Source organism: Sorex fumeus, unplaced genomic scaffold (assembly GCF_029834395.1).
Source record: "Sorex fumeus unplaced genomic scaffold, SorFum_2.1 ptg000047l, whole genome shotgun sequence".
NCBI classification, from domain to species: Eukaryota; Metazoa; Chordata; class Mammalia; order Eulipotyphla; family Soricidae; genus Sorex; species Sorex fumeus.
In genome coordinates this window covers 47,696,432-47,720,304 of record NW_026606104.1, presented here as the reverse complement: position 1 = coordinate 47,720,304, position 23,873 = coordinate 47,696,432, and the positions used below count along the sequence as shown (strand labels likewise).

At 47.6% G+C, this 23,873-nt stretch overlaps 2 protein-coding genes and 1 non-coding gene across 4 annotated transcripts in view; 1 reads left to right on the top strand and 2 right to left on the bottom strand.

Moving 5' to 3' along the window:
* The window catches only part of HDAC1 (histone deacetylase 1), a 35,048-nt gene extending 25,007 nt beyond the window's left edge, over positions 1-10,041 (bottom strand). Inside the window, exons 1-2 of the mRNA XM_056123442.1 lie at positions 9,930-10,041; positions 2,368-2,480 (exon numbers count right to left, since the gene is read on the bottom strand). Of these exons, the coding sequence (XP_055979417.1) occupies positions 2,368-2,480; positions 9,930-9,978 (162 nt within the window). The 5' untranslated portion in view covers positions 9,979-10,041. The remainder of the gene's footprint in view (positions 1-2,367; positions 2,481-9,929) is intronic.
* A 6,861-nt stretch (positions 10,042-16,902) lies between these two features.
* LOC130032291 (U6 spliceosomal RNA) lies at positions 16,903-17,009 on the top strand. The gene has a single exon (XR_008793827.1). It is a non-coding gene; the product is annotated as a U6 spliceosomal RNA (small nuclear RNA).
* Positions 17,010-17,748: 739 nt separating this feature from the next.
* Positions 17,749-23,873, bottom strand: part of LCK (LCK proto-oncogene, Src family tyrosine kinase) — a 31,979-nt gene continuing 25,854 nt past the window's right edge. For both annotated transcript variants that reach the window (XM_056123439.1, XM_056123440.1), the window contains exon 13: positions 17,749-17,951. In XM_056123439.1, coding sequence (XP_055979414.1) covers positions 17,749-17,951 — 203 coding nt within the window. The remainder of the gene's footprint in view (positions 17,952-23,873) is intronic.

The following is a 23,873-nucleotide window of genomic DNA, read 5'->3' as shown; positions in this document are numbered from 1 at the left end:
CCTAACTACCCTCCCTACCTCTCAAATGAATGCCTATTTCTATTTCTCTTTCATTTAAAATTGTCCACTTGGGGACCAGGGATGTAGCTCAGTGGCAGAGCACATATCTCATAAATACATAAGGTTCTGGGTTTGATCTCTAGCAAAACACACACACACACACACACACACACACACACACACAGAGGCAAAAATAATACACCTTCTTTTTTTTGGGGGGGGGGGGAGCTCAGGGCTTGCTCCTGGCTCTATGTTCAGAGATCACTGCTGGAGGTGCTTGGAGGATCATGTGGGGTGCGAGGGACTGAACCCCACTCAGCTGTGTGCAAGACAAACACCCTACCCATATACTATCTCTCTGGTTCATCACCTTTACTTTTTTGTCTTCTTTTGGAGGACACCCAGTGGTGCTCAGAGGCTATTCCAGGGAGTGCTCAGTATCATACAAGTTGCCGAGTACTGAATCAGGGTCACCACATACAAGGCAGAATCCTGCATTATCTCTGCAGCCCTCCAGCCTCTCAAAATCCCAAAATGGGAGACTGCTCTTCAAGCCAGTGTCCTCCCTTTAATATGTATCTTTGTTTGCTTTTTCCATTCTGGAGAAGCCTAATATTTTCTCGAACAGGTACTTCCTCTTTGTCTCTCTCCTCACATCTTTTCTAAGTAAGTTTAGCGACAAACTACCTTGCTTCACTAAAAAATAACAAACTATATGATGGAGCAGGGAGATGGCTCAAAGAGCGGGAGCACATGCTCTATATGCAGGAGGCCCGGGTTCAATCCCCAGCACTATATGATTCCATAAGCACTACCAGGTGTAGTCCCCAAACAAATAAACAACTAGATGCTGGAGCAAAAATGGAACTAAGTCAAGGAGTTGGTATTGGGGCTGAACTGATAAGTATAGCAGGTAGGGTGCTTGCCCTGCACATAGCTGACAAGGGTTCAATCCCCAGCATCACATATGGTCCCCTGAGCCCTGCCAGGAGTGACCCCCAAGTGCTTAGAACCACGGGATGTGGCCCAAAAATAAAAGTATCTACACTCTCTAGTACTAGACATCACTTGGTATCTAGATCAACACAATTCTATCATTTCAAGTGTTAGGTACTGGATTTTCTGAACTATGAGAGTTGTTGAGTAAACAGCATTTTGAATCCTTGCTGCCCTTTCCAGCTTAGCTCCCCTCACTCAAACCTGTGAACTTTACACTACTGCAGGGGTGGGGAAACTTCTTTCTGTCAAGTGCCATCTGGGTATTTGTAACATCCTTCACAGGTCATGCAACATAAGCACATGAGCCACAAGCACATGAGGCTCAAACAGCTGACAAAAAGCACACGTATCTGTCCTGTCATGTACCAGGGCCAGACTATATGCTTCTGCAGGCCTTGATGGCCCACAGGTGAGGCATTTCCCACCCCACCACAACAATTCTTGCACACAAAGCAACTAATCCCACTCTATGATCTTACCCCACTACATTTTGCATATAGACTTTTCTGGTCTGGAATATCTATGTCCTGATTTTCAGGCTAAACTGTATTCAAATAACTGTCATTATGTACATATGTATATGCTAGGAATTTAGCCCAGATTCTCACACAAATGAAGCAAGTGAGCTTCATTCCCAGCTTTAATTTAATCTTTTAAATCCTGCTCAGATACTATTTCCAGGAAACAGTCTAAGGCTCCCTTTCTCCTACACACCTCTGCATCTTAACATTTTTGTTTGTTATTTGGGTGACACCTGTCAATGTTCAGGGATTATTCCTGGCTTTGCACTAAGGAATCACTCCTGGCAGTGCTTGGGGAACCATATGGAATACTGGGGATCAAATCTGGGTCAGCCGCATGGAAGGCAAGCACCCTATCCTCCATAGTAAACTCCTTAAAATAGCAGATCTTTAGCTAGAGTGCTTGTCTACCATATACGAGGCCTCAAGTTTGATCCCTGCTACCACCTAGCCCCCACGTGCCAAAGGGGTGGCTCATGTGACCCCCAGGACTATACTACTGGGCCTAAAACTCAATAATTAGGCTCCTAGAGTCAAACTGAGTACGCCACGGGTGGCCCCTGGGCCTCTGAGTAGTGCTGGGGCCCCTCCTGAAAAACTAACCAACTAATAAGAATCTCTATCAGCTGGGGAAACCATTCATATATGGCACAGCACATGTATGAGGTTTTCAGTTCAGTCCACACACGTCCCAATAAAAGAGAGAATTTCTGTCTCTTAAAATGCACATCACAGAACAGTCACTCCACATGTATCCTTAATGAGCCATTGTAAAAATGAGTTAAGAAATAGTATAATGGGAACCAGAGTTGGGGGCTAAGGGAGGGTAGGGTTCTAAGTAACTCACATAGATTTCCATTTTTCTGTAGAGACCATAATTAAGAAGCAAATTGTGAGTCATACGAATTCGGTGAGGCTTCATTGGGTGGCCTTGTCCATAATAGTAATTTCCAACATCCCCTGAAGAAAGAGAACAATTTCAGTGACATAGTTAGACACACACTCCCAGGGAGAATCTAAGAAATTTTACAAGAAACTGTCTGGTTCATATCCACCTTGAGGAAGGATAACTCATAAAGGATAAAACAAAAAGGCATGGGGCCTAGGCAGGAGTCCAGAGACCGAGAGGTTGTACTGCAGGCGCGAGGGCAAGAGTTTGAACCCCAGTACCATCCACATGCAGAGTTCAGTGGAATCTTAACAGACCACCGCTGGGCTCTCCAGTCTCCCGTGACCAAGTGTGTGATACCCTTTGTAATTACAACAGCTAAAACCAGAAGGGGGGCAAAAGCGGGGAAGAAAAACAACCAGGAACTCTTACGAGGTAAGCACTTAAGCATGTCAACCTATCCCGTCTTCTGCCCTGAAACCCAAAAGATAGTGTGAGGGGTTTCATTCCAAAGCTTCTAGGAACAGCAGCTAATGAGGTGACTCACCTCACAGTATATCCAAGGCATTCACTTCCCAAAACAGAAAAATAGTAATCACTACCCAGCATTAACATTAGCCACAGCTGACCTTACATATTATGACACTTTCATAATAAGCATATTCACATTCATTTTCTTACTTGGCTTTCAAACCCTGTAAAATAGGACAGGGAGTATTATTACCATTTTATAAATAAGAAAACCAAACTCTTATAATCTCTTGCTCAATCTATAGCAATAGATTTATAATTAGTCCCTCTACTTTAATTCAAATTATGCAATGCCACTGTTTTCTTTTTTGTTTTGGGGCCACATTCAGCGATGTCCATAAGTTACTCCTGGCTGTGCTCAGGGATCACTCCTGGTGGGTTCGGGGTACCATACGGAACAGGGGATATTTGAATCCATGTTGGCTGTGTGCAAGGCGAGCACCCTGCCCACTGTACTATCTCTCAGGCCCCACCAGTTATTTTCTTAATCCATTGTCTTGGTAAAAATCAATCCCCATTCCAAAAACTTGAATGGCTCCCTACTTCCTATAGGATAAAGAATAATAATAAACAACTTCAAAATGGATACTATACTGGGCTCACTAGAGCAAATGGATGAACAACTGGGAGGACAGTGTTACAGTGTTGCAGTGTTACTAGTCATGCATCCCAAGACCTTTTTTATTTTGTGAGCAGTGACAGTCCAGTTATTAGAGCCATTTCCAGGCCCCTCAAAGACTTTTGTTTTGTTTTATTGAGTCAGTCAAACCCAGCAGTGCTCAGGGGTCACTGTTAGCAATGCTCAAGGAGTCATATGCCATGAAGGTACTGACTGTGGTCTGCAGCACGAAAGGCAAACACATCAATCCCTGTTCTATCTCTCCAAACCTCTTTTTTCTGTTTTTCTGGGTCACATACAGCAGTGCTCAGAGGGTCATTTATATGCAGGGCTGGGAATGAATCCAGGCCTCCCAGCATGCAAAGCCTATGCTATACCACTTGGGCTCCCACCAGCAAAGTCTTCTGTTTTTGGGACATACTTATCAGGGCTCAGGAGTAACGGCTGTTAGTGCTCAGGAGACCATATGCAGTGATATATCAAACCAGTCAAACTAGCCAGAAGCAAGGGAACTCTTACCTTCTGTACTCTGGCCCCTCAAAAACTTTTTTGAGGGGGGGGCATACCCAGTGTTGCTCAGGACTTACTTCTGGCTCTGTGCTCAGGGGTCACTCCTGGCCAGCTCCGGAAACCATATGGGGTGCAGGGAATTGAAACCAGGATGAGCTGTGTGCAAGCCAAATGCCCTACCTGCTGTACTATTTCTCCAGCCGTTAAGAAAATTTTTGAGAGACTGGAGCAATAGTATCTCTGCTCTAAGTAGAAATAAGCAAATCATAGTCCTTGAAGCAAATATAACTAGCTACCTACCCTTTTTGTTTATTTTTTGGAGCCATACCCAGAAATGCTCAGGGTGTATCCTTGGCTCTGTGCTAAGGAATGATCCCTAGCAATGTTCAGGGAGACCATACGTGGTGCCAGGAATCAAACCTGAATTGGCCATATACAAGGCTAGCACTTTACCGCTTTTCTCTGCACCCCCACAGCTGCCTACATTTTGCAAATAGTTTATTGGAATACAACTATGTTTATCAGTGTTATCTTTTTTATTTTGAAGTAAAATAATTTTATTCAGGGAATGAGAAGGAAGAGAGTAGGATGTGGGTTTCTCTAGCGGAGTCAAGGGTATCCCCACTAAAGGAATTACACATCCCAAATGGAGATGCAGGAGATCCCACAAGGGGGTTGAACTTAGTTTATTTATTATCTATGACTGCTTCAACCTACTCATATGCTCTAAAAACTGGATTTGCAGCATGCTTATAGGGCATTCACCTTCATGCCAAGTATTCTTTCTTCAAACTTCTGTTTTGACCTGGAATGGTCTTTCCCTCCTTGGTGATCCTAGATTACAATGCCCAGCCCAAACCCCAAACATACTCCTGATCAAAATGAATGGTTCTTCTCCTCTGCATTCCATTTGCATATAATTACCCAATCTTGTTTGCATCTAAATTATTTACAATCTATTCATATCCACAAGACCAAGTGTTCCTAGAAGACAAGGATAGACAAATCTAATCTATACAACACAGTGGTTCAAGAAAAGTTTAAGTGCTTAAAATCATGCAGCAATTTTTAGTGTAAATATACTAGAATATATACATATGCTTAATTTTATTAATTTTGGAGACAGGTCCTATGGTTTATTCAAGCGCCTGCTCAGCATTTTTAACGATGATCAAGAACCGAACAGTTGGGAGCTGAAGTTGAACACAGCAGGGCTCTCAGGAATGAGGAGATGAAAGGAGCTCAGTGAGGGCTGGAGCAATAGTACAGCTAGTAGGGCACCTGCCTTGCATGTGGCTGACCTGGGTTTGATCCCCAGCACCCCACATGGTCCCCAAGCTGTGCTAAGAGTGGTTCCTGAACTCAAAGCCAGGAATAAGCCCCGTAGCCCTGTGCACAGCTGAGTGTGGTCTAAAAAAAAAAAAAAGAGAGAGAGAAAGAAAAGGAGCTCATTGGGCTGGAGTGATAGCACAGCGGGTAGGGCCTTTGTTTGCACACACCCGACCCGGGTTCGATTCCCAGCATCCCATATGGTCCCCCGAGCACCGCCAGGAGTAATTCCTGAGTGCAAAGCCAGGAGTAACCCCTGAGCATCGCTGGGTGTGACCCAAAAAGCAAAAATAAATACATAAATAAATAAAATAAATAAAAAAAAAGAGCTCAGCTCGAATATATACTTAATTCTAATGATGTACACCTGAAACTTTTGTAATAATGCAACACTAATAAATTAATTTTAATGAGTGTAATTAACTAACTGATTCAGGAATCAATTCTTCTGTTTACAAATCTAGTATGCTATAAAGTTACACTGGATTTCCCACTTATATATTGCCTTTGCAGTTAATCTAAAGGGTTCTCTATGAGTCTAAACTGGTAGAAAGTTTCACGGGAGGAGATGATACAGAAGGTAGTTCATTTGTCCAGCATACAGCAGGCTCTATTTTCATCCCCTGATACCAGAGATGGGCAGTCCCCTGAGCAGCTCCAGGGTCAGTCCTGAACACAAAGCCACAACCACCACCTCAGCACCACGGGATGTGACCCCAAAACAAAAAAAAAAAAAAAAAGAGAGCGAGAGAAAAAATTCCCTGAATGGGGGCTGGCTGGAGAGATAGCTCAAGTGAAGTGATAGAACACATGCCTAGGATGTGTAAGGCTGGGGTTCAATTCCCAGAACTGGGGTGGGGGAGGGGAAGGTTCTCAAGGTTGGGAAGATGCTTAAAAGTCATGCAGGAATGCAGGCTGATCTCTGTCACTGCATAATTCTAATTCTTGGAGGTGATCCCTGGCTCCTGCCCCCCAATATTTTTGGCTGGATGTGGCCCAAAAAGAAATATAAATTTAAAAGCTCTTGTCAATATAAAAAATTATTTTATGCTTTCTAAGGGGGCCCTCCCGTTGATCGTCGATTTTCTCGAGCGGGCCCAGTAACGTCTCCATTGGAGACTTTGTTGTTACTGTGTCTGGCATATCGAATACTCTCGGGAGCTTGCCGGGCTCTCCGAGAGGGGCGGAGGAATCGAACTCGAGTCGGCCATGTTGGCCGCTTGTAAGGCGAACGCCCTACCCGCTGTGCTATCACTCTAGCCCACACAGTAACAACAAAGTCTCCAATGGAGATGTTACTGGGCCCGCTCCAGCAAATCGACGATCAACGGGAAGGCCTAGTAAATTATAGCACTAGTAAATTATAGCACAGTGGTAGGGCGTTCGCCTTACAAGCGGCCAACATGGCCGACCCGAGTTCGATTCCTCCGCCCCTCTCGGAGAGCCCGGCAAGCTACCGAGAGTATTCGATATGCCAGACACAGTAACAATAAAGTCTCCAATGGAAACGTTACTGGACCCGCTCGAGCAAATTGACGATCAACGGGAGGAGGGCCTTTTACCTTTTTAAGGGGGCAGGCCTGGAGGAGGTTGGGAAAATGGGGACAATGGTGGAGGAAGGGATTGGTGTTAGAACATTTTGTAAATCTTAGTATTTAAATAAAGTGGGGGTAGATGGGGGGGAGGAAGAGGAGTTCTTGAACAATGTTCCAAATGAAATAAACAAGGTGGAGAGATATAGCACAGGGGCTGAGGGACTTGCTTTGCATGCAGCTGACCCTAATTTGATCCTTGCAGGAAATATGGTCCCCCAATCCACCCAAAAGTATACTTTAAAAAGGGATTGAGCCTGGTGGGGTCAGAGAGACAGTATTGCAGGTAGGACACTCATACACAGTACACCTGGGTTTGATCCTAGCAACCTATATATGGTCCCCCAGACATCACCAAGAGTGATTCCTGAGTGCAGAGTCAGATGAAAGCTGGGTCTGGCCCCCCCCCCCCCCGACAAAAGGAGTTGAACCTGATGTCTCTTTTTCAACTATCCATTCATCCCTCAGTTGGCTGCAATCTACCTTTAAAACCCCAGTCCCCGAAGAGGAAACAGTTCTTGCCCACACTAGGCCACTCACTCCCTCTTTTAGCTACTGTAACCAAACATTTTATGGTTTGCTCTGTGGCCATTTCCTCTCACATTCCAGTCACTTAATCAACATAGTTGCATTGTGAGTCTATGGCGTATGGAAGTAGATAAGAAGCAATGCCTGTCCCTCAGGAGTTTACTCTTACTCCACTAAGAAGCAGAAACAAGTAAACCTATAATTTCAAAGCAGAGTAACAGAGGACATGAAGGAAACCCAGCTCTTCCCTTAGTCAAAGGTCTTAGAACTCTAGCCTGGATCTTATCTCTTTTCACCCTATTCAGTTTCTCTGGTGATAATATTCTCATGTGTAACTAAAATTACCATCTATATAGGTGATGACCAGTAAAATAAACTCGCTTCTCAACTGGTCTTTTTTTTTTTCTTTTCAGTTTTTGAGCCATACTCGGGTGATGCTCAGGGATCACTCCTGGCGGGCTCAGGGAACCATATGGGATGTCGGGCATGGAACCCAGGACAGCCATGTGCAAGGCAAACACCCTACCCATTGTACTATGGCTCAGGTCCCTCATCCCTCTCCTTTTAACAGACCTGAATAGCAAACCATGTACTGAAAAACTCTGACTATTCCCCAGACATCTCAGCAAATGTCTGTTGTATTTTTGTTTGTTTTTCTTTTAGGGCCACACCCAGTGGAGCTCAGGGCTTACTCCTGGCTCCTTGCTCAGTGATCATTTCTGAAGGGGCTAGGAACTGTATGGGGTTCCAAGGATCAAACCCATGCAAGTCAAGTGCCTCACCGCTGTACTATTGCTCTAATCCAGCAAATGTCTCTTTAAAAAAAAACAAAGTTGGAAGCCAGAGAGAGAGTATAGAGGGTAGGTGCTTGCCTTGCATGCAGCCAACCCCAGTTCAATTCCCAGAACTGCAGATAGTCCCCAAGCAAGGTGATTCAGAGTCAAGAGTAGCCCTTGAACATGCTGGGTGTGGTCCCTCAAGGGGAAAAAAATAAATAAATAAATAAAGCGGGTTAGGGAAGAGAGCTGAAAGAGGTGAAGCGCATGCCTTTTTTGCATGCATAAGGCCCCAAGTTTGATCCCTGTCTTGAGTGCCACCAACACTGCCCTGGTGGCCCCTAGTAACCCACCGGGCCTGAACAACCACATCACCGTGCCTCAGCACCTGTCAGTCCCACAATGCTGGTCTTAGGATCACTGGAAATGGCCCCCAAGGGTACCAAGCATAATTGGGGAGCAGCCCAAAAAAAAATTCAACTAAAAATTTTTTCTTTATAAACATACATGGCTGTCTCTAAACACTTTGCATCAAATGGCCCCAAACAAACTTGGGGTTCAAGGCCTATACCTTGCCCCACATTCATAAATCCTATTTGTTTCCAGAAGGATACGATTCACCGCTGCCCTCAGCATCAAGCCCAACTACCTAAGGAAAGTCACTCAGCCCTCAGCACTTTGCTCACTCTGCTCCACCCGCTCCCTGTCATACTGGACATACAGACCTGCCTTCTCCCAGCTTCTGTCCCGTCCGCTCTCTAAATTTAGGGCTACCTCTAGCTCCCCGGACTTGACCCTAACTATTTCCTACTCTTCTGGCTGCGATGGCACCTCCTTTCCTGACACATCAGGCAGCCTGAGCGACCGGTCCCTTGAGCCCCCCCAGCACTGCTCTTCCCTTCCTGCCACCAGCTCCAGGAGCCCCGCTGTCTGCTCCATCTACTTACCTTCCCCAAAGTGCCCCGACCAGCCAGCCCCATGGCCCCCGCACCCAGACCCCACCTGGAAAGGAGAAGGTCGACTTCCGGTCCGCAAGATTTGTTCTAACTGTTGCATCCTTCTCCCTCCCACCCCAAGGGCCCCCATTTCTTTCCCCCCTGCCCCAGCCCCCCCTCCCCCACAGCAACCCCAGGCAGGGCTCGAAGGCTTAGTGGGGGAGGGGGAGGGGTGGTCACTAGTCGGTGATCCCTGCAGAAGCGTATGAGGACCGGGCAGGGCCGGGGGGGGGGGGGGGGGGGGGGGGGGGGGAGGGAGAGGGGCGGGGGGCAGCAAGCCCAGGTGTTCTAGCTGGCAAAAGCCATCCTTGCAACACTGCTCCGTCAGACTCTGCCTCCCCCCTCAGACTCTGCCTCCCGTCCAGGAGTCCCACTCAAACTTTTCTCATCAGACTTCAGACCTCCCCCACCAACACTCCGCCCGGGTCGCCTCCGGTGAGCGCGTCCCTGCCTCAGCCTCGACCTCCCTTTCCTCGCAGCCCTCCTCCTGCCCTCCTCCTCCTCCTCCCTCAGTCAGTCTCCTCAGCTCCTTCCCCAGAGCCTCCGCCCTCAGTCAGTCCCGGCCGCCCCGTCCCCTCAGCCCTTCCCTCTCCCGGCCTCGGCGCCGCCCCGCCCCCGCTGCGAGGACGGCGGCGCTCACCGTCGTAGTAGTAACAGACTTTCCGCCGGGTGCCCAGAGTCTGCGCCATCTTGCTCGCCGCCCGTCCCTCCCGTCAGTCGGTCCGTCCGCCCGCCCGTTCGCCCGCGACTCCTTGCAGCGTCTGACCCAGGGGGAGGGGCGGGGTTCCGGGACGCCCCGCCCACTCCCTCCCGCGCTCACCTATAGCCGCGCAGCCCGGGCACCGCTCCAGCCAATCAGATGGCGCGAGGACTGCCCGGAACTCGGCTGGGGGCGGCCTGGCGGCCCGGGGGCCCCCTGGGCCTGTACCAAGGGCAGCGGCGCGGGGGGGGAGGGTCGGGGAAGCTGCCCCGGGACCGTACCATTAGTCCCGGGGGAAGTCAGCAGGTCTGTAAATGTCACAGACCCATTTGCGTGCTGGGGGATTAGAGGCCAACTTGAAGTGACTCGCACAAGGTCTCTCGGCCCGTGGAAGGGGAGAACCAGCCTCAGGAGGCGACTTGGAGGGAGCGACTCTGACAAAGAAACTGTAGGACTGTGTAGATAACGTCTTGCAAGACAGCGTCCAGACACCCCCCCCCCCCCCCCCCCCCCGTGAAGGGGCAGGGCTGCCAAGCCTGAGGCCAAAATCGCTCAGCTTTACCCACAGGCTCTAAGACCTTTTGTCTGTGGCGGGGCCTCGAACCCAGGGCCCCACACATACAGAGCATGTGTTGGACCGCAGCCCAGTCCCTGGCCCTATCAGTTATTTCACACAACAGCTTAGGGCGAGGGTTCTGTGTCGCCATTTTATTAGATACAGTGAAGTCCAGACGTTTGTGACTTGCTCAGTGTCACACGATCAATAACTAAGTCGTTTTCAATTTTATAGATGTTTGGAACGCTCAGTGCACCCGCGTAGCCGTAGGGCTCTGGCCTTCCAAGCAGTGAGCTGGAGTTGATCTGGTTTTGACCTGGGTTTGATGTGTTTCCCCATCCCACATCCTTGCCCCCAGGCCTGCCAGGAGTGATGCCTGAGCACAGAACCTGGAGTAAGCACTGAGTACTGTCAGGTATAATCCCAAAACAAGAGCAGTGCCTTGGTTGCAGTGAGGCCTAACTGGGGGGTTGAGGGGCACATCCAATATACTCTTGGCTCTATGCTCCAGGATCACTCCTGGCAGGGTGGGGGATGGAACCAGGGCCAACCAGGGCTGGCTGTGTGCAAGGCAAATGCCCTACTTGCTATACTATCACTCTGACCCCCTGAACTGGATAATTCTTACCATTTTTTTACCCCATTTGGGTTTGGGGGCCACACCCCATATATACTCAGTGGGTGTTCCTGGCTCTGTGCTCAGGGATCACCCCTGGCAGGATTCAAAGGGCCATATATGGTGCCAGAGACCTAACTGGGTTGGTTGTAGACAAGACAAGAGCCTTACTCCTCGTGCTATTCCTTTGGCCTTTGAACTGGATAATTCTTTATTGTAGGAAGATAGCTTTGTGCATTGTAAGGTATTTCACAGTGTCCTTGGCCACTATTCTTTAGATGCCAGTAGACCTTCCATCAGCTGTGACAAGTGAAATTGGTTCCAGGCATTGCAAAAATGTCCCTAGGGCAGGACAGAGTGGGAGGAGAGTGTAAAATTTCCCCACCCTCCCCTTGAGAACCTCTGCACTAGATAGATCAATCATCAACTGATCTTTATTAAAAACTGGAAGGCTGAAAAATACTATGATGGGCTATTAAAATAACAACCGGCAACAGCATTATTTACCAAGTGCTTAAATGTGCTGTGTAAGTTACTTACTCATGATCCTACAGTCAGTAGGGTATATTTTTGTGCCTCTTACAGTTTAAAAAGTACTTGGCACTTGTATACCTCACTTGGGAACTGCATTTGGGTCATGAATTATGAAACTAATAGAAGAGCTAAGACGAAGCAGTTGTTATAGGAAAAGCAAAGGAGTAAGGAGTAAACCCCGCTTCCGGTTCTGCGCTGCTGCTTCCTTGCTAGCCTATGGTGGGCCTCTATTTCCCTCTCTATAAAATGGAAATGACTAGGGGCTGGAGAGATAGTACAGTGGGTAAGGCACTTGCCTTGCAAAGCAGCAGATCCAGAGTCAATCCCTGGCACCACATGTAGTCCCCAGAGTTCTTCCAGGAATTATCCCTGAGCATAGAGTCAAGAGCACCACTGGGTGTGGTCCAAAAAGCAAGCAGAAAACATTAATAAAATAGAAATAAAGAAAAAATAAAGAGAATACAAAGTTCGCTTACTGCCTCCCTTGTCCAAATAAGGAGGAGAAGGAGGGGGGAGGAGGAAGAGGAGGAGGAGGAGGAGGAGGAGGAGGAATATCAGAAGATATGGAGGCATTTTCTGTCATAAAAGAGAGAAAAGGAATCACATACTCGGTACCCACAGAGGTCAGGCAAATGATGTAAATGTGTGACATATCTGTCTTTATCATTTATGTAGTTTGATTCAGGTGCTTTGCTTGTGTCTGTTAGATGGTGTTGGTTGGGGCCAGATCACCTGCCTGGGTGCATTAGACCTTGATTTAGATCCCCAGCATTATGTGGCCTCCACCACCAGCTGCTCTGCAGCACCAACAGCCACACAGAGTAGAGCTATACCGTCAGGCCAAGTGTGAACGGAAGGCCTCCTAAGTCCATGAGGACTGCAGGGGAGACCTCCCCGAACCTGCTATGGTTCAAGTGAGAGAGAATAGATATTGCATACCTGAGGCCCTGAGTTCCACCCAGGATCACGTGAGTTCTCTAGCAGAGTTGGATGGTGTCCTGTGAGTTCACAAAGTGTGGGTGCACAATGCATGTGTTTGGTGGCTGAGAACTGCCTCCCCAGGCTGGCCAGCAGTGACAGACAAAGGAAGGAACAGGGGAATGAAGGAACAGGGCTGTCTATTTCTACTCTCCCCTACTTCTCTCTTACAGCATAGTTATATAGAAATCATAAAGGGCGGGTGCACATAGGTGAGGCTCAACATTATCATAACAATAAACAGATGTAAAGCCCCTTCTTCAGGGGAAGTTCTTGTAGGAGATTAACTCAGGGACAAAATCTCATCTCGGGGTTCTCTCTAGGAAATCTGCTCAAGGGTGGGATTTCAACAAGGGTATATTGCTTTCTCCTTTCCTTACCTAGTAATCCACTTATTTTTAGTCAGTTTGTATAAACACAGTAAGTAAGCTTAAAGAGTGGCTCTTCCTGGGGACATCTCTCTATACATACCGGACTACAGTCCTCAGATCAGGTTAGTCTTTTTTATTTTTTTTTATTTTTATTTTTTAAAAATTTATTTATTGAATCACTGTGGAAAAGGTTACAAAACTTTCAGGTTTAGGTCTCAGTCATGCAAATATCAAACACATTTCCCTTTACCAATACTTATTTTTTACCATGAAGAACCCCAATAAAACCCCACCCCCCACCCCTCCCAGTCCCTGTGAGAGATGAATTCTAGTTAACACTTTATCTGCTTTGATTAGATTCACTGTTTCAATAAAAGATTCACCACTGTTATTTAGAGTTTACCCCCCCAAAATCAGACATGCTGAAAAAGCATTGTGAAGTGATTTGCTTTCTGCAGCTGGGTTCAAGAATTAAATGTTGGTTTTGGATTTCTGCTATTTTACCTATTGACCCTGGAAGTATTTCTACTGAAAGTCAGATAGTTAAGAAATTGGTTTCTGTGTTCTGGAGTCGTGGCCGTGCTGGAGAGCTGCTCGTGGGGGCAACTGGTGGCCTCGGTAGGGCGTGAAGGGCGGACCGAAACGCCCCCCTTCCCATGAGGTTTTAGTCGCCCCCACACCCCCGGCTCATACCTGCTGTCCACAAGGCTCCCATGCGGCCGCCATCTTTCTTTCCAGAGAGGAGAGGGCGAATGGCGAAACACCCTTTCCCCTCTGGCAGACTTGATGGCCTGGATTAACGCATAGTCCGTTCACTTTTCTGCTCCAAGCTGCCGGGTTCTGCATTAAGTCCTTGTGCTTCTGGGGCCATGGCTGTGCTGGAGAGCCGCTCGTGGGGGGCAACTGGTGGCCTCGGTAGGGCGTGAAGGGCAGACCGAAACGCCCCCCTTCCCATGAGGTTTTAGTCGCCCCCACACCCCGGGCTCATACCTGCTGTCCACAAGGCTCCCATGTGGCCGCCATCTTTCTTTCCAGAGGGAGGAGGGCGGAAGGGAGCAACACCCTTTCCCCTCCGGGCAGACATGATGGCCTGGATTAACGCATAGTCCTTTCACTTTTCTGCTCCAAGATGCTGGGTTCTGCATTAAGTCCTTGTGCTTCTGGGGCTGTGGTCGTGCTGGAGAGCCGCTCGTGGGGGGCAACTGGTGAGATCAGGTTAGTCTTTCCTAACCCAAGCAGGGTTCTTATTCAGTTACTTTTTTGGGGTCATTGACAGAGTTTGTTCCATGACTGTGCTCTTAACTTATTATACTTCTTCTTTTTTTTTTTTTTGCTTTTTTGGGTCACACCCGGAGATTCACAGGGGTTACTCCTGGCTCATGTACTCAGGAATTACTCCTGGCAGTGCTCGGGGGACCATATGGGATGCTGGAAATCAAACCCAAATAGGCCGCATGCAAGTCAAAAGCTCTACCCGCTGTGCTATCGCTCCAGCCCCTTATTATACGTCTTATCACGCTTAGTTTGTCCATTTTCAATGCCGGGTAGCTTACTGCTCGCCCTGGATTCATCTTTGTCCCTTGCCAGGACCCTCCTTTTGGGGGTATTAAGAAGTAAGGACAATTGAGGTTTAAGTCAGGTAAATATGATGGATGCCCAGGAGTAAACATTATTCGAAGTCAGTTAACTCCCATGTTACAAAAGCATAACATCAGCTGTCTTCCTGAGTCTGTATAAAAAAAGGACATTGCTAAACCATGTAAAGGACATAGAGGAAAGAGAAAAGCAATATAGAATTACTAGTGCCTGATGGAGTTGGCTGTGTCTCGGGAACTTGTGATAGGAGTAACTCAATAAACCTAAGCTCCCTGCGGGAGGAGCAAGGACAAACCAGTGTTATCCAACAGTGCTCCTGAGCACTGTCAGGATTGGCTCAAACATAAAATTAAAGCTAAAAGAGAGATAGTACAGTGGGTTAGGCTCATCTTAACACAGCAAACTGAGTTCAATTCCCATATGGTTCACTGAGCTTGCCACAAGTGATCCCTGAGTACTGAGCTAGGAATAAGTCCTGAACTCTGCCAGCTATGCGCCCCCCCCCAAAAAAAAGAAAAGAAAAAAGTAGCCACATTTATTTATGTATTGAAAGGGATGGGTTGGGCCACATATGGCTGTGGCTCTGGGTTCAAGAGTGATCTCTGACAGTGCTAGGGGGACCATATGTGGTAGCAGGGATTCAAACTAGGATCTGCACAATTAAAGGCAAGGACCTTATTTCCTGCATCTTCTCTTCAGCTCCCTAAATCTCTAGTTCTGGGGTACTGGAGAGAGAGTAAAGTGGTTAGAGCCAGAAAAAGTCCCTGAGCACTGCCAGGTGTGTCATAAATCCTTAAACAAATCACTCAATTAACTAAATATCTTCTTTTAAAATTGCTTTTGAGGACTGGAGCAATAGTACAACAGTTGCCTTGCACATGGTCGACCTGGGTTCGATCCCTGACATCCCATGCGGTTGGGATCAGCACCACCAGGAGTAATTTCTTTTTTTTTTTTTTTTTTTGCTTTTTGGGTCACACCTGGCGATGCACAGGGGTTACTCCTGGCTCTGCACTCAGGAGTTACTCCTGGCGGTGCTCAGGGGACCATATGGGATGCTGGGAATCGAACCCGGATTGGCCGCGTGCAAGGCAAACACCCTACCCGCTGTGCTATCTCTCCAGCCCAGGAGAAATTTCTGAGTGCAGAGCTAGAAGTAACCCCTGAGCATCACTGGGTGTGGCCCCAAGACAAAACAATGCAAGGCCAGTGTCTGACCCCACTGTCTCTCCAGTTTCTAATATAAAAATGTAATTGAGATCTCCTCTAAACAGGACACTTCTAATCCTTCGTGCACTGTATTTTCTCTTAGCACTCATCACCTTGTAGCATACCATACAGTCCATAGGGCACTTGCTTGCATGTGGTTGACCTGGGATTGATTCCCAGCAACATACAGGTTCCCGTGAGCACCACCAGAAGTGATTCCTAAGCATAGAGTCAGAACTAACCCATGAGCACAAGTCAGTATGGTTCAAGTTCCTCCTATAAAAATAAAATAGATAGGGACTGGAGAGAAAGTACAGAGAGGAGGAAGGCTTGCCTTAGTTCCTGACCTGAGTTCCATCTCCAGCACTGCATATTATCCCCAGAGCACTGCCAGGAGTGATCTCTGACCACAGAGCCAGGCATGACCCCTGAGCACAGCCAGATGTGTCTGCCCTCCCCTGCCAAACAATAAATAAATACAATTTCTTGGGTAGGCGATTACAGAAAGGACTGGAGCACATCCTTCACAAGCAAGAGCCCTGAGCTAACTCTATGTTCCCTGCATACTAATGAAGACCTAGCCAGAGCTTCACTGGGTGGGACCCAAAAAGAAACAAGCAAACAAAGAAAAAGTGCATTTCTTTTAAGATGGGAATGTTATGAGGCCAGAACTATAGCAGGTAGGTGCTTGCCTTGCATGCGACCGACCTGGATTCAATCCCGGGCATTCCATAGGGTCCCCCAAGCACTACCAGAAGTGATCCCTGAATGCATAGCCAGGAATAAGTTCTGAGTACTGATGGGTGTGACCAATAAAATTAAATTAAAATGAACATCTCTGGGGTCAAAGAGATAGTACAGAAGGTAGAGTGCTTGCCTTGCACACAGCTAACCTGAGTTCAATTCACAGCATCATATATGGTCTCCTGAGCTCCAGCAGGAGAGATTCCTGAGCACAGAGCCAGGAGTAATTTCTGAATACTGCCAGGTGTGATGCAAAACAAAACAAAGCAAAAAATTAAAACAAGCATTTCTTTAAAAAATGAACATGTCGTGCTCGCTTCGGCAGCACATATACTAAAATTGGAATGATACAGAGAAGATTAGCATGGCCCCTGCGAAAGGATGACACGCAAATTCATGAAGCGTTCCATATTTAAAAAAAAAAAGAGAACATGTCTGCTTCCTAGGAAGTTCTGGATAGGGATCACCCAGAATTTTGGGGGGTTGGAATGAGGCAGTATCACTTGAAGGTGTTCACAAATAAGGGGGACTTCCTCTTGACCCACAGTATTACCAGCAGACACCCTTTCATTAATGCAGAATCCCCCAACATTCATCCTTTGATGAATTCATCCCCACCCTTCCCATTGGCAAGAGATGGAAATGGGGAACAGAGACATGTACAACTGTCATTCATAAACATTTATTGAGCTCTTACTATGTGCCAGGCACTAGGAGGAGCATACAGAGGTATTAGATAAGGCCCATGTTCTCAAGGAGCGTTTGGATGGCCTAGGAAAAGGAAAGGGGGATGGGCAGAAGATGTTAGTCACATGCCTCTCTCTTCTCTTTGGCATTCTCAGGAAGTGGAAGGGCCTAGAGAAGACAACTGACCAGAACAAGTACCAGCCACATTTGTATAAGATACATGTGCAGAGCCCATACGTTACAGAACCCACCTAGGAGACATGTGAGGTGGGTGTCACATGCAGGCAGGAGCCAATGCAAAGTCTATGATGTGCATAAGCCATAAGAGTATGGCACAAGCACACATCACACACACACACACACACACACATACACACACACACACACACCACCACCACCACCACCACCACCACCACCATCATGTCTGCTAGATGGGAGAGGGCTTCAGGCCAGCCTGCCAGGCCTCTCTCAGGGCTGGGGCTGGTACTGGCCCTCTGTGGCCGTGAAGAAGTCCTCCAGCACGCTGCGCAGATAGTCAAAGGTCGGCCGTTCCTCTGGGTGCTCTTTCCAGCACAGCATCATCAATTTGTACAGCTCGTCTGGGCAGTTGTCAGGTCGCACCATTCGGTAGCCACGTTCTAGATTCTGAATCACTTCAGGATTAGTCATCCCTAGACAGGGGTGAGAGAGATGACATTAAGGTTCCAGACCGTGGGAGCGGGAAGCCAGGGGTGATGATCACAGTCTTGAGCAGCTAGCATGGTGTGAGTAAGAATCCCCAAAAGATCTTGCTCCTGATTGATGGTGAGTCAATCAAGAAGGTCAACCCCTAATGGGTCCCTGCTAAATGTCAGGCTCCTCGAAGTATCTGCTATGACTGGGATACTCAATTCTCAGCATACTTCAAGCAGTGCACACATTGGCTGAGAGAGCTTGGGTTAGCCACCTCGCCTTGTTGAACCTCTGTTTCCTCATCTGGAAAATTGAATGAATAGTAGCCCCTAGCTTACTGAGTTGCTATGAAGACTGAATGAAGCAAGGCATAAAAAAAAACAAAAAAACAAAAAAAAAAAAAACACCAAGTCTAGGGGCTGCAACAACAGGACAGCAGGTAGGGTATTTGCCTTGCACGCAGCAGGTTCGATCCCTAGTATCCCATATGGTACCCTGAGCATCACCAGGGTAATTCCTGAATGCAAAGCCAGAAAGTAAGCCCTGAGCATTGTCAGATGTGGTCCAAAAAACAAACAAGCAAACAACAAAAATAAAAAATCTAGTGGCCAGAGATAGTACAGGCTTAAGGAAAGACACTTGCCTTGCATGCAACTGACCCCAGTTTGATTCCCAGCACCACATAGTCCCGCAGCACTACCACAAGCAGTCCCCAAGTAGAGTCTGGAATAGTCCTTGAACATGACCCCAAAATTAAATGAAAATGATATAATAAATTTTAAAAAATCAAAAACTGTGATAGTATGGAGCCAAAGCAATAATACAGCAGACAGGGCTATTGCCTTGCATGCAGACAGACCTGCAGTCAATCCTTGGCATCCTGTCTGGTCCCCTGAGCCCTGCAAGAAGTGATCCCTGAATGCAGGGCCAGGATTAAGCCTGGAACACCACCGGATGTGGCCCCAAAATAAAACAAACAAAAAGGAAATTTTTATTTCTGCTGGGGGAAAGGGCACACCCAGCAGCTGCTCCATTCTTACTCCTAACTTTGTGCTCAGGGGTCATTCCTGAAAGCGTTTGTGGACCATACACATTGCTAGTGATTTAACTGGAGTCGTCTGACAACAAAGCAAGCGCCTTTCCCCTATACTACTTCTCTGGTCTTAATACTACCATTTGGTGGAAAAGGAAGGGATGGTCAGGGCCCAGGGCAGGATGGACAGCCTCAGCAAGGACTGTGATGAGGTTTCTCCAGCCTCAGATCAAACAGACACATGAGCTGCTCACTGGAAATTGTTCCCAGCAAGGCACAATCTACTTGGGGAGAAACAGACCTCATTGTGTAAGCCAAATAAAATTATCTCTGTGTCAGTGTCCTCCCTCTGCTCCATCCTGGCCCCGTGGCAGTTTGCATGTATGTGGAGCCAGAGAGAAGCTGTTTTGAAGAACAGGCCATTCATGGCAGAAGTGTTTCCGGGCAATAATATAGGCGCACGCTGACCCAGGCTTGATGCTCAACACCCTAGATGGGCCCTTGAGCATTGCTAGGAGTGATCCTTGATCAGAGAGCCGGGGTAAGCCCTGAACACTAATGGATGTAACACACACAACCCTCCCCCCATAAAAAAAATTAAAACAAGAAAAGAAATATGTTTCTAACTTAGGTGGCCTTGGTTCCTCCTTCTGGCGCCTGAGAAGAGACCCTGATAGGCATCCCCAAAGACTGTCTTTCAAGGGTCCTGGTTTTGAGCTACACCCAGCGATGCACAGGGCTTACTCCTGGCTCTGCACTCAAGAATTACTCCTGGCAGTGTTCGGGGAAACATAGGGGTTGCCAGGCATTGAACCTGGCTGCAGGCAAGGCAAATACCCTACCTACTGTACTATCACTCCAGCCTCCAAAACAAGAAACTTTTACTCTGCACTGTCTGGACAGGAGTCTTATCAATGGCGAGCTTCTTCCCTCAACCTTGCTCCTGGGAGCCTCCAGTAGTAGATGCCACACACTCCAAACTCAGACACTGGAGGACATAGACAGGGGAGATAGATTCACCCAGGGCTAGGGTCAAGGGTGCAAATCCATAGCGGCCTCAGATTAAAGACAACCCACAGACCTATTTTGTTTTAATTTCCATAGAGTCTTTTCTTCTTCCTTCCCCTCCCTTTTCCCTCCCTCCCTCCCTCCCTTCCTTCCTTCCGTCTTTTTTGGTTTTTGTTTTTGGGCCACTCCTGGCGGTGTTCAGGGGTTACTCCTGGCTCTGTGGTCAGGAATCAATCCTTGCAGTGTTCAGGGGACCATATGGAATGCCTGGGATCAAACCTAGATCGTTTATGTGCAAGATACTCCCTCCCTCCCTCCCTCCCTCCCTCCCTCCCTCCCTCCCTTCTTTCCTTCCTTCCTTCCTTCCTTCCTTCCTTCCTTCCTTCCTTCCTCCCCCCTCCCTCCCTCCCTCTCTTCCTTCTTTCCTTCCTTCCTTCCTTCCTTCCTTCCTTCCTTCCTCCCCCCCTTCCTCCCTCCCTCCCTCCCTCCCTTTCTTCCTTCCTTCCACACTAGTGTGGCCATACTTGGCAGTACTGGACAGGAAAAGGGAAGAGGTTTGGAGTGCCAGAGATTGTACTCAGGACCTTACACATACAAAACATTTGTTCTTTCACTCGACCTACATTCCCAAACTCCAAATGCTATCTCTTTAATTATTAATCAATTAACGATCACTAATAGTTGAAAGATGGATAGTTTTTTTTTCCTTCAGTGGGGACCTTCCCAGTGGTGCAGAGGGCTACATCCAGTGGTGCTAGAGAGGTCAAGAAGTTCTGAAGAACAAACCCAGAAACTACTGACTTCCAGGCATGCACCCCAAACCTTTGAACTATCTCCCAGGCTTCAGGCAATAGTGTATTTTCCTAAAACTCCAAGCTCTGGTTTCTCTCAAAAAAAAAAAAAAACCCACCAACCCCGAAGCTCTGATTATTAGTGCCCCTGTGTTAATGGCAAACATCTGCTAGAGCAGATGTGAGTTTTCCCATTACTCCCCATTGTCTCCCTGACCCTGAAGCCAGATGTCATTCGCAATTTATCATCAGGCTTTCACTGTCCTTTTTCTCCTAATAGAGAAATTCTTCATGGGCTTGCCTCTGTGGGCACAGTGGCGGGGCAGTAAGGACCCTTGGCTACACAGCTGGAGTAGCCTCAGCGGTGTCCTGGGCTCTGTGACGGGGCCAGTGCCCAGCAGAAAAATCCTTTGGGCTCTCACCTGATTGGAAGGTGCCTTCACCTTCCCAGGAACAAGTTTTTGCCCATTGCCCTGTGGATGTGAGAAATTTCTGCAAAACCACCATTCGGCTCCTCTCTCCCTACCTGTCTTTGGTTTCTACTTCCTCTCCCCAGAGTTGCCTAGCAAGTTCCTTTCAAAATATTCCTAGCCTGGACCGGAGTGAAGGTACAGCATTAGCCTTGCAAATGCTGACCCAGATTTGATCTCTGATATCCTATATGGTCCCCGGAGCACTGCCAGAAGTAATTCCTGAGTGTAGACCCAGGAGTAACCCCTGAGCACTGCCAGGTGTGGCCCAGAAAGAAAAAAAACAATTCCATTCTGGTCTTGGCTGAATTCAATGGTAAAGAACTTTGTCCAGGGCCAGAGCAATTGTACAGCGGGTAGGGCATTTGCCTTGCATGTGGCTGACCCAGGTTCAATCCCCAGCATTCCATACAGTTCCCCAAGTTCTGCCAGGAGCAAAAAAAAAAAAAAACCCACTTTGTCCAGGAGGTTATGGGAGGGTGGGAATGAGTTATTTACATGTCCCTCTTGTTTTATTTTGTTTCATTTTGTTTGGGGGGGTGTGGAGGGGGATATCCTGTGATACTCTGTGACTACTCCTAGCTTGATGGTCACTCCTGATCTGCTTGGGGAAATTAACCCAGGCCTTCCTCAAGCAAAGCATGTGCTCCTGCCTGTTCCTCTTTCTCTCGCCTTCTTTTTCTAGTGGGACATGGATGGGTGGGGTGGAGGGGGCACACTTGGTGATGTTCAGGGCTTACTCCTTACTCTACCCTCAGGGACCACTCCTGGGAGGGCTTGGGAGATCATATGAGGTTCCAGGGATGCAGGGATCAAATCTGGGTTGGCTATGCTGAATGCGATATTCAACAATACTATCGCTCTAGCCTTCTCTTTTACTCTATTTATCTATTTGGGGGCCATACCCAGTGGTGCTCAGGGGTTACTCCTGGCTCTAAACTCACGAATTACTCCTGGCAGTGCTTAGGGGACCATATGGGATGTCAGAGATCAAATCTGGAAAAAATGTGCAAAGCTAATGCTGTACCATCGCTCCAGCCCAGACTGGAATATTTTGAGTGCCTGAGCTCAGAGATCACTCCTGGAAGGCTTGAGGGACCATGCCGGCTCCAGGGATCAAACCTAGGCCAACCGCATTCAAGACAAGCACCCTACCTGCTATATTATCATCTGGTCCCTCTTTTATCCTTTTTTTTTTTTTTTTTGCTTCTTGGGTCACACCCAGCAATGCTCAGGGGTTACTCTGACTCTGCACTCAGAAACCACTCCTGGCGGTGCTCAGGGGACCATATGGGATGCTGGGAATCGAACCCGGGTCGGCCGCATGCAAGGCAAACGCCCTACCTGCTATGCTATCACTCCAGTCCCTGGCCCCTCTTTTATTCTTTTTAAAGACATAAACTCAATTATGAACAGCTTTGTAACTGTATATCTCACTGTGACTCAATTAAAAAAAAATACATTGGGGCTGAGCGATAGCACAGTGGGTAGGGCGTTTGCTTTGCACACCGCTGACCCGGGTTCGATTCCCAGCATCCCATATGGTCCCCTGAGCACCGCCAGCAGGAGTAATTCCTGAGTACATGATCCAGGAGTAACCCTTGTGCATCGCTGAGTGTGACCCAAAAAGCAAGAAAAAAAATTACCCAAAGCAATCATTAATAAAATAATCCAAGGGGCCAAGGATGTAACCTGTGGAAGAGCATTTGCTTTGCATGTGAGAGGCCCTGGGTTTGATCCCCTCCCAGAACGAAATAGTAATTATTATTTAGTACCATTATTATTAGTAGTAGTAGTATTAGTATTCGGCCAGAGAGCCAGAGAAATGGCTGAAAAAGAGCGGGACCCCAGGCCCAAGCCCTGACATCACCCATCATCCCAAAGCACCACCAAGTATCACCCTGGTAGACCCCACAGCACTGTTGGGGCCCCCCCAAAAAAAACAAAATAATAATAACACCTTAAACCTCATTAGTGTTTAGTATCATTCAAAGCTTTCTCTCTCTCTCTCCTCTATTTTTTTTTATTTATTTATTTATTTATTTATTTTTGCCTACTCTAGACAGTACTCAGGACTGGCTCAGGGATCACTCCTGGTGGACTCACTCCATACAAGGTATCAGGGATAGAATCTGGGTTGGCTGCATACAAAGAAGGTGCCCTACCAACTGCACCATCTCTCCAGTCCGTAAGTCCTTTTATTTTTTTCTTTTAAAAAAAATTGTGGGAGCTGGAGTCATAGTACAGGGGTAGGGTGTTTGCCTTGCACACGGCCGACCTGGGTTCAATCCCCAGCATCCCATATGGCCCCCCATACACCACCAGGAATAATTCCTGAGCGCAAAGGCAGGAGTAACCCCTGAGCATTGCTGGGTATGACCCAAAAACCAAAAAAAAAAAATTGTGGGAGACCCCTAGTGAAATTCAGGGGTTACTCCTGGTGGTGCTCAGGGAACCATATGGGATGCTGGGAATAGAAGCAGAGTTGGCTGCATGCAAAGCAAATACTCTACCAGCTCTACTACCTCTCCACCCTTCCCGCCCCCAAGTGCTTTTCTAACCTTATATTTTACAGATGAGGAAAGAAGAAATGAGCTGATGAAGACCACACAGAAAGTT